The sequence below is a fragment of the Echinops telfairi genome, unplaced genomic scaffold (genome assembly GCF_000313985.2).
Source record: "Echinops telfairi isolate 266 unplaced genomic scaffold, ASM31398v2 ScPeMD7_60;HRSCAF=208, whole genome shotgun sequence".
Classification (NCBI taxonomy): domain Eukaryota; kingdom Metazoa; phylum Chordata; class Mammalia; order Afrosoricida; family Tenrecidae; genus Echinops; species Echinops telfairi.
Genome location: NW_022103958.1, coordinates 44,199,722 through 44,209,712, shown reverse-complemented (window position 1 = coordinate 44,209,712; position 9,991 = coordinate 44,199,722). Strand labels below are relative to the sequence as shown.

At 49.5% G+C, this 9,991-nt stretch overlaps 1 protein-coding gene and 1 non-coding gene across 2 annotated transcripts; both read left to right on the top strand.

Annotated features, from left to right (window-relative positions):
• The first annotated feature begins 1,871 nt into the window (after positions 1 to 1,871).
• EIF3F (eukaryotic translation initiation factor 3 subunit F) lies at positions 1,872 to 6,656 on the top strand. Its single transcript, XM_004716398.2, has 7 exons — positions 1,872 to 1,970; positions 2,183 to 2,262; positions 2,818 to 2,955; positions 3,752 to 3,843; positions 5,508 to 5,644; positions 5,754 to 5,867; positions 6,461 to 6,656. The coding sequence occupies exons 2-7, from the start codon at positions 2,195 to 2,197 to the stop codon at positions 6,536 to 6,538; spliced, it is 627 nt and encodes a 208-aa protein (XP_004716455.1). The 5' UTR covers positions 1,872 to 1,970; positions 2,183 to 2,194; the 3' UTR covers positions 6,539 to 6,656.
• A 3,064-nt stretch (positions 6,657 to 9,720) lies between these two features.
• On the top strand, positions 9,721 to 9,856 carry LOC115869940. Its single transcript, XR_004046455.1, has one exon. It is a non-coding gene; the product is annotated as a small nucleolar RNA SNORA71 (small nucleolar RNA).
• Positions 9,857 to 9,991: the final 135 nt, after the last annotated feature.

Genomic DNA, 9,991 nt, shown 5'->3' with positions numbered 1-9,991 from the left:
GCTAATGCACCCCCTTTGTCCTCAGCGATCAAGTAGGAGCAGGCTGCCACAACCCATTCTTAAACCCTGGAAGCGGGAGAGCATCCTGTGACTGCCCTGCTTAGAGTTCCTGGAACATACTTTTCGCATCGTTGACTTGGCACTCAACAAATAGTAACATACTCTTCCGCTGCCCTGTCAAGGTTCCTGACCTCAGTGGAACCCTTTTAACTAAAGGCATAATTCTCCAATCAAGGTTAATGCTTCATGCCCCAAATATTATAGTGACTCTTTGGATGGAAGTGCACTGCGAGGTGTCCTAATAGGAACGTAACAAGTGTCTCAGGGCCACACGAGTGCAAGAAGCACTTTATTTTGTTCCAAGGAAACACTAATACCATTTAGGTACCAGACGCTCTTAGGCACTTAGAATTGAAAGCAGTATTCTAATAGAAGGGTGGTGAAGCTCCTCTGGATGATTCCGACTCACAACAACCCTCCAGGACAGAGTAGAAGGGCTCCCTGGGGTCTCTAGGTTGAGCTCTCTGTGGAAGCAGACTGCCACGTCTAAGGTTAGAAGTGCATGATGGGTTTGAACCACTGACCATTTAACACCGGACCGCTGGACCACCAGTGTTCTTTGAGACTGAAAAATCAAGTGCATAAAATACTGTGTGGACCCACTTGAGTCAAATAGACAAGTGTACGGAAGCCAAGATGAGGCTTTCGACTCCCCTAAAGAGTTACAGTCCCAAACCCACAGGGGTCATTCTGCCTTGCCCTGTAGGGTCACCACAAGTCAGAGCGGACTGGTGCCAAGTAGGGGCACCATTTTTCTGAGGGGTCACTGAGTTGCGTTACTGGTGTAAACCAACAGGGACGAGGGTCACACAACATGCTGAACGTAACCACTGTCAATGAATTGTATGTCTATGTAAAAGAATGTTGAATTGGCGAGTCTTTTGTTATATATTTGATTATAATAAATGACCAAAAACCTCACGAGGTGTTTGCTGGTTTGGAGGTTTGCATCCATGGTTTTCTGGAACACCCCATTTAATTGGCCTAATAGTGCGTATAGTGTTTCTGTCCTACCACCTAGTTCATTGTACAGTGCCTGGGGGCTTAAAAGCTCACAGGTGGCCATCCAAGGGTCACCATTTGGTCTTTATTCACCTGGAACAACAGAGGAAGAAGGGAAGTCAAGAATGGGAGGCTAGGGAATGAGTGGTAAATTGTCTTTCTGCTTTCAGAGCAAAAGAACTGGAGCCTTGGAGGATAGCTGAGCCCCTAAAACTATTGCCCTGGGATAATGTTTAAACTTTAAATCAAAAATAACCTCAGAAGCCTTAAACCTGAACCATAGGTCAGTTGGACTAGTGGGAAAAAAAAGTTTGCCATGAGTGGTAAGCAATAGCAGCTGGAAAGATGTGAGGTTCTTGGGAGGGACAACTCAGAGGGTGAGATGGCTGTCAGCTCGAGTACAATCCGTGTACTGTAGAAACGTGTTGAATTGACATCTATTCACTACGCATATCCTCCGCGGACTAAGATTTAGGGGAAAGATGTACATAAAGGTCATAGGGCAGAAGTCTACAAGAGGGCGTTTAGTGGAAAGTAGCCGATGGACAAAAGGAGACCCCATTTAAAAAGAACAGTGGCTATATGTATGGATTGTGGTAAGAATGGTACGAGCCCCCAATGAAATGATTTTTTAAAAAGAACAGTCTGTTTGCCAATGAGTAGAGGAAGTTGACGGTTTCCCCGGTTTCCCTTCTGTGGAGAATCCTGGCCTCATTGATGCCTCTGGTTGAACTTGGAACCAGTATGATGGCCACTGGCCCTTTAGAGACCCCTGGGAAGCATTTTGAAAGTGTTCGGAGCTCTGGGATTATACCTGAGTGCTTCTCTCTCCTACAGGCACTGTCGACAAGCACTCAGTGGAAGTGACCAATTGCTTTTCAGTGCCTCACAATGAGTCTGAAGATGAGGTGAGTGGGCTTCTGGGTGGGGCCCGGCCCCTCTGTCGTCTCCAGCAGCTCATTTGCTCGACTCCTTGTACACTGCACTATTTGTAACTCAAATGACAGCCCAGGGTGCTGCTTCCACATGTGGGCTCCTGGACCTGGTCTCATAGCTGGGGGTGGCCTCTCAGTGTATGTTCTCTCACTGGCTGCTGATTCTTTCCTGCCTGCCTTCATAGGTGGCCGTGGACATGGAATTTGCAAAGAACATGTATGAATTACACAAGAAAGTGTCTCCAAATGAGCTCATCCTGGGCTGGTGAGTCGATGGGGGAAGTGGGAAGCCTGCCACGGTGGCCGGCCGCCAGGTGTGCCCTGCCAGTTTGGGAGTTCAATACCATTTGCTGGGGATTCTCATCCTTGACAGACCAGGAACAGCTATTTTGAGTTGTAGCTCTCACTGGGCAGATCTTTTTGCTTTGCTGGTTGGTGGCTTCGAATTTTTCAAGAGCTCTAGGTCAGTACTTTTTCGGTGTGAGGAGAGAATGCTGACCATTGGCGTTGTGTCACTTCATCCATTTCACGCGTTGAGCTGCTGACAGAAGTCAGCGGTGGTTCAAATCCACCAGTTTCTCCGAAGGAGGAGGGTGAGAGTTTTCTTCTCCTGCAAAGGTTCACAGGCTCAAGCCATGTGGGCAGGTCGACTCGTAGAGGCTCGCTGCGAGTCAGAATCGACTTGATGCCAGTGGGCTGTGTGTTGCTCTCCAGGGTGTCAGGTATCGAGAAACACCCCTGCTGCCACACCAGATGTGTTTGTGTCCTGTGGGGGCATGGGTTCGTTTGTTGACCCCCAGGCCTGTGTTCCCTGTTCCAGGTACGCTACAGGCCATGACATCACTGAGCACTCGGTGCTGATCCATGAATACTACAGCCGAGAGGCCCCCAACCCCATTCACCTCACTGTGGACACCAGCCTCCAGAACGGCCGCATGAGCATCAAGGCCTATATCAGGTAACCACAGCCTGGGGCCACTAGGGCTGAAGACACTCTCTAGCTCATCCTAGATGACTCACCTTTTCTCTCCATTGCCACCACCCCAAAACAGACTCTTCACTGCCATTGAGTCGATGCTGACTCATAGCAACCCTATCGGACAAGGCCGAACTGTCCCTGTGAGTTTCCCAGACTGCAGCTCTCTACAGGAGGAGCAAACCTGGTCTTTCTTCCCAAACCAACTGACTTCCTTCAGTGTAGAGCTCGCTGCCTCCTAACAAAGCCCATTCTTACTTTAACAGATACCATTCAATCTAAGCTCACTGCCATAGTCAAGGTGAACTTCCTTAGTGAGAGTTTTTATAGTTCCCATAAACTATAGGGAGTCATATATGTGAACCAAGGTCAGGTGTTGATGAAGAGCAGTCCCAGAAAGGACCTGCCCCTCTCTTTCACGGGAGTACAGTATGGACAGCCAACTCCACAGGCAAATCCAGACCTCGGTTCTCCTCACCCAGATGTGCAGTGTGGATTAATCCCCTTTTAGAATCTAAAAGGTACCAGGCCGGGCCCAAAAGCTGAGTCCCCTCAAAGGCTAACGGCTTGGTGTGTGGCATGACCTAAGAGGAAAAGGTGACTTTTGTTCCCATGAGACATCAAGGGCCCCGGTGGTCTTGGCCTTCTTATCCGGAGCCTTGGAGACCATACTTTGCCTCCATTCTCTTCTCCCTGCTGTGGTTGCCTTTCCAGCCCGGACGAGGCATGGAACCCTCTCCCAAGGCCATCTGCTTACCCTGACCTCCTCTCTCCCCAGCACTTTAATGGGTGTCCCTGGGAGGACCATGGGGGTGATGTTCACACCTCTGACCGTGAGGTATGCGTATTACGACACTGAACGCATCGGAGGTGAGTAGCCTTCGAAGACCCTCCTCGGCTCTGGCATGGGGGGAAAGAAGTGGATGCGCCATATAAGAACGGCAGGCCTCTCGAATAGTCCACAGAAGACAATGTAGTGCTTGTTAGCTATATGAGATTGTGCCAACCCACATCTCTAGCCTTGTCTCTTGAAAGTAAACTATCTTGGTCTTCCCTAAATGAAGCATCTAGCCTTGCTTCTACTTTTCCCTAAGCGTTTTCTGCTTTTTCTCTGCTAGTTTGGCTAAAGGCAGGCCCCTGCCCTGGCCCAGCCACCTAGTCCTCCTCTCCCTTCAACCCTGCTTTCTACCCCCATACCTTCTTGACACCAACCTCAGCCAGCCTCATCTCATTTCTGCCCTAAAATCTACTTGGCAGCCCCTCTCTGCCTCATTGGTGAGAGGTGTCCGACTTCCACTCATCAGTTGGCTCTGCTACTTATCAGTCACACGGTTGGTTTGCAGTCCGTTTCCCTCGTGTCCTCATTGGCCAGTTGTCAAAATAGTGAGCTTCTGTTCGTTTCTCTCCCTCTCAGGGCCGACATAATTATGAGGCAAAGCTAGTTCTTCAGCTGCTGCTCTCCAGCAGGTTGGGACTGTCTGGTGGACTTGGATGAGCGCGGGTCCCCCAGCCCACTGCAGCTCTTCGCTGCCAGTGATGAGGCCTGTGCTGCTGGCGGTATAGGATCCGCTTCATCCGTATCGGGGCAGGCTTTTTAACACCAGTCAGATGAACTGCTGAAGAGCACAGCGCCCCGTGTGTGGTGTATCACCAGTGTGCCGCAGTCTGTCCGCAGACGGCGTGTGAGCACCCCACTCCTCGGCCCATGCTCTGCCGTCCTCTGACAGGGTTAGCAGACGATTTGACATTGCATTGGTGGCTTGCAGGTGCTCGGTTCTACGACTTCCACCCCTGTAATGCCACAGTCACATCAGGTTTGCCCTTTCCCTCCCTCCTTTTCCAAGCCCATTGCAAGTCCCTTTTTCATATTGGCCTGTCTCCTAACAGGTGTTTTCTCCCCAGTCCTGTGAGACCCTCAGGCATTGTTAGTCAGGTGTGTTCGGGGCTCAGTGTGGAAGTGGCTCATTGGACCTTCAGGCCAGTGGGGGTGCAGAGGGCTCAGAAACTGACCTGATTGCCCATGAGTAGCTGCGGTCTGACTGTGGGAGGGAGAGCAAACGTGAGCACATGTAAGAGGGCCTTGAACTTTAGCTAAACACAGGGGCCGGAGTCTCGCTGTTAGAATTCTGAATTTCTAGGTCTCGTGTGTGTCTCGTGCCTTTAAAAAATAATAATAATGAAACAAATGATTTTGGATTTGGGGATGAGAGTTATTGCCTGGGTTACACTGGTTAGCAGCCAGGCACCCTCCCGTGTGAGTAGAATTCTAGGGGTGGTTTAAGAAACTGTTCAGATCAGAAGCCCTCAGCTGCAGGCGCTGCGGGGCCCTTCCTGGAGAATGGAAAGCGTGGAGTAGCACAGCCCTGGGAGAAGGAGCTGGCTCTGCTGGGCGGAGGGAGCATAGTATAGAGAGTCGGGATTTGGGGAAGCTAATGGAAGCCAAAGCTGGGTGGAGAGTCACAAGGGCTGGATGGAGACCGTCTCCATCATCTTGGGGTGACTGGGTTGCCATGTCTCTTCACATCGCCCCACAGTTGATCTAATTATGAAGACCTGCTTTAGCTCCAACCGGGTGATCGGGCTCTCAAGTGACTTGCAGCAAGTCGGAGGGGCGTCAGCCCGCATCCAGGATGCCCTAAGCACGGTGTTGCAGTATGCAGAGGACGTGCTGGTAAGGAGTCGGTGGGTGCACAGATCCCTGCTCGAGGGTCACGGGAGGGTGTGCGGTGGGTGAGGTCACAGTCCTCTCGAGGGTGAGGATGAACTCTGCTTCTGTCCAGTCTGGAAAGGTGTCAGCTGACAACACCGTGGGCCGCTTCTTGATGAGCCTGGTTAACCAAGTACCCAAAATCGTTCCCGATGACTTCGAGACCATGCTCAACAGCAACATCAACGTGAGTGCCTCCTGGGCCTCTGGACGCCAGGGGGTCGGGCAGGGTGGTCTGGAGTCATAGAGGAAGTGGGCTTTGCCTTCCTCCCCTGTTGGGAGGCAGGACGAGATCGGACACGTGCTCCCGAGAGTCCCTTCTCCATCCTTGCTCTCTGTGATGGGAGTCAGGCACTGTGGATGCCACTGTGATTTCTTATCTAAATTCATGGCAGAGAGAAATCCGAATTTCCGTTAGAGGTGAATGAAAATATAATGTATTTTTCCCATCTGAATTCACAGACCCCTTCAATGAGGGACCTTTGAAAAGTTTGTGGAATTAAACATAATATAATTTTTCCATGAACTTTCTGGCACTCCCTCGTGTTCGGTCTGCCTCTCCACCCAGGAACCCTGAGTCTGTAAGGGCCACCTCTTGATGAGCAAGTGTTCTCCAGCATTTCCTCCTTCCATCTTTGACCCTCTCTCCCTCCCACCCGTCTGTCGCTTACTTACGAGGGACAGTCCTCACTACCCGCCTCCCTCACCCCCAGGTTCGCCTTGGGGCTGTCCAGGTCCCTTCCCGCCCAAGCACTCACTCGTGGCTACTCTCTCTTCCAGGACCTGCTGATGGTGACCTACCTGGCCAACCTTACGCAGTCACAGATAGCCCTCAACGAGAAACTTGTCAACCTGTGAATGAGTCCCAGGAAGCACTCCTGCACTGGGCCCCCCGCTGGTGGAGAAGTGGTATTTGTGTGTGTGTGTGGTCTTGAGTCACACTGAATAAACAGAGTCTACTGCCTTTTATATACCAGCCCCCCGCTTAAGTGAGTTTATTGGTGGGGGGACGTGGAACAGACGGAATGCTGAAGGGCTCAGGCAGAAGCCCAGCAGTGGGTGCCCTGTATAAAAGCTAGGCATACGTTTGCCATGAGTGGTCATCAAGGGGAACCCCCATAGCCCAGGCCACTGTAGCTTCACCTGACCCCAGACCCGATCACTTTTAGCCTGCTAGTGCTACACTAGTGGCACTTTTTCTCCACCGTCTCTTGCCTGTGATGAGTTCAAGCCTAGTATCTTACGTGAATGGCAGTGTGAAGGGTTGCCTTACAAAATCCTGGGAAGGTGTGCTGTCATCGGATGGGAGGACAGAGCTCTCTGTCCTGGAATACTTGAGTACGCATTATACAAGGACAGCCCTGTCCAGGTGGGATTGAACTGTGCTGCTAGTTGTTTATTTTGGCTTGTTTTCTGTCTGGCAGAGAGAGGGAGGGAGGAATGTGTGCCCAGGCCATGCAGCAGCATTGGATCAGAGTTACTGGCCTACACGGAGTGCTGAATTTTATGAAGGTACCCCTCAAACCCCCAGAAAACTGCTAGGTGGAGCTTTGGTAGTACACATTTCTCCCACTAGGCGAGTATCGAGCAATTTACTGTGGCCTTGCCTGGGTCACAGTGAATTTTTTCATAAAAGCAGTTTCATTTGAACCTCGTTTTTTTGTGTATGTGAAGGCCAATTTAAGAGAACAGCGTGAAGCTGTGAAATTTTGTTTCCTGCTCAGGAAAAATGCTGCAGAAACTTGTGTTGAGCACAGCTTACAAGGACAGCGCTGTGGGAAAACCTCAAGTGTATGGGTGGTTTTCTCGCTTCAAAAAGTGAAATGTTGATTGATGACAAACCTCCGTTTTGGACATCCATCAACTTTCTGAAAAGAAGAAAACATTGACTCAGTGCATTGGAAGTTCATTCCAACAGGTTAGACTGTTAATCAAGCTTTCTATTTAGAGCAGCGGTTCTCAACCTGTGGGTTGAGACTCCTTTGGGCATTGAATGACCCTTTCACAGGGGTCTCCTAAGGCCATCAGAAAACACAAGTATTTCACAATATATAATTACATATTTCATGATTAATCACTGTGCTTTTAATTGTTTAATTATGTCCAATTATTAACAATAAAAATACATCCTACATATCAGACACTTACATTGCGATTCATAACCATAGCAAAATTATAGTTACGAATTAGCAACAAAAATAATGTGATGGTTGCCGTCAGCACCACATGAGGAGCTGTATGAAGGGTCATGGCATTGGGAAGGTTGAGAACCGCTGGTAAAGAGCTTGTGGAAAGTATTACAACAAAGTGTGACCAAAAGGCCTGGTTTGTGGCAGACGGGACTGGTTTTGCCACCATGACGGCACCTGCTCACTCGGCAGTCAGAGCTCTGCTTCAGTTTGTGGCAAAAAACCATGCCTCTTGCCCCACACACCTGACACCTGACCTCGCTCCATGTGACTGCTTTTTGTTTCTGTGAATGCAGAGGGACTTGAAAGGATAGTGATTTGACAATGTAGGAGAGGTGCTGTCAGCCATCCAAACAGATGTGTTTGAAAAGTGTTTCCAAGAACAGAATCGCAGCTTTGACAGATGTACTAAGTGTCATGGAGAGTCCTCTGAGGTGATAAGGTGGTTTTGTAAAAAACTTAAATACATGGCTTTGAAAAAGAAATGCTGGGTTGTTTGGGGTTCCCCTCATACTCCGAAAACTTTCCCGTAGTAGGCGGCCCCGGGAAAGCGAGGCTCTGGAACAAGCGAGGGGGCTGAAAAAGCAGGTGCTGCCTGCACTTGCTCCTGGATTGTGCAAGAGTACAGAGGGCTATTTTTAAATTGTCAGCAGGGGTACTGAGGCCCCCCCCTTCAGGAAAAATAGTGTCCCAATGGCAATTAACTTACACTATCACCCATCATCCAGGATAAAGTAGGTATGTGCTTTTACAGCCCCCACCCAAACTTTCCATTTCCCCTACTGGGGGAAATACTGGTTTAGAGGTAGGTTCTCTGGTCATTGAGCACATGCAGGCCTAAAGATAGGCATCTTCACCTTCCATGATTATGGGCCGATGAACCCTGCCACACTGAGATGATCCCTACTGCAAGGAAAGAAATTGTTCCTGAGCCACAGCACCCTTGCACAGAAGAAAAAGATATCCCTGAAGTAACAGACATGCCTCGGGAGTAAATTAAGATAAGTTGCAAATAAACTCAACAACTATGAAAGGGTTAAGTCCAACCGAGTGAAATTCCTCAATGGAGGGAAGACCTGGGTAGCCAGACAGCGCAGAGACAAGAAAGCGGGGACCATGGGAGGCAAGGGTGGGAGGATGCCGAACCACGTCAGGGGGAAGGGAAGGACGAGCCAAGACAAGAACAGCAGAGGGAAACTGGTGAGTTTCTAATACAGCTACATTGAGACACTATTTGTAAAATGAGTGGTGTCAAATATTAGGGTCAAAATAGCATATATATAATGGGAAGAGGATCCGTTCCTATATTTGGGAGGAAGAAATTTATTGTAAAAATACATGATAAAATTCAATTGGTACTCATTGGAAACTCAAAATGAGTAGCAATGGGAGAAAAACAAATTGTGTTACGTCTCGAAAAGGAAGGTTCAAAAAGAACTAAACCAAACCCGCTGCCATGGGGTCACTGCTGGCCTGCAGTGAGCCCTGCGGGTCTGTCTAGACTTACTGGCTATGGGAGTGGACAGCCCGTCTTTCTCCCTTGGAGCTGCCGCTGATTTCCAACTGCCAACAAGCTGGATCGCAGCCCTCGGTGTAACTACCGCACCAGAGCTCTTAAAAGGACAAAGTCAAAACGTGTCACAGTAAATGTGAAAGGGTTAAATGAGTCAGGAGGGGAAAGTTGCCAGTTTTTAAAGCAAAATAAATCTTCACCATTTGCTTACTGTACAGTACAGGACATACTGGAGACATTAAAACTTAAGGACATAATTGAATTGTATGAAGAGAAAATATGTAGTAGGTATGTACCCAGCAAAAGACTGGGTGAAGTTGAATATTAAGACAACTGAGACCTGCATTCGAAAGTGGCCTCGGACTGCCCGTGTCCTGGTCATCAACGATGCAGGGAGAGCGATTGCGGACAGCCGTTTCCCGTGTTTGGAGGGTTCGGCGTACCTGTCCCTGCAAATGCCGGTGTTTTCACGCAGTTCTACTTCTCTCCTGCCGGCACCGGGGGCATCGGGAGCCGAGAAGAATTCTGTGGTGACGGCGGAAGCCTTTCCAAGAGAAAGCTTCTTGGAGCACCGCTCCCTGAGCAGTGGATCATTGAAGCAGACCCCAC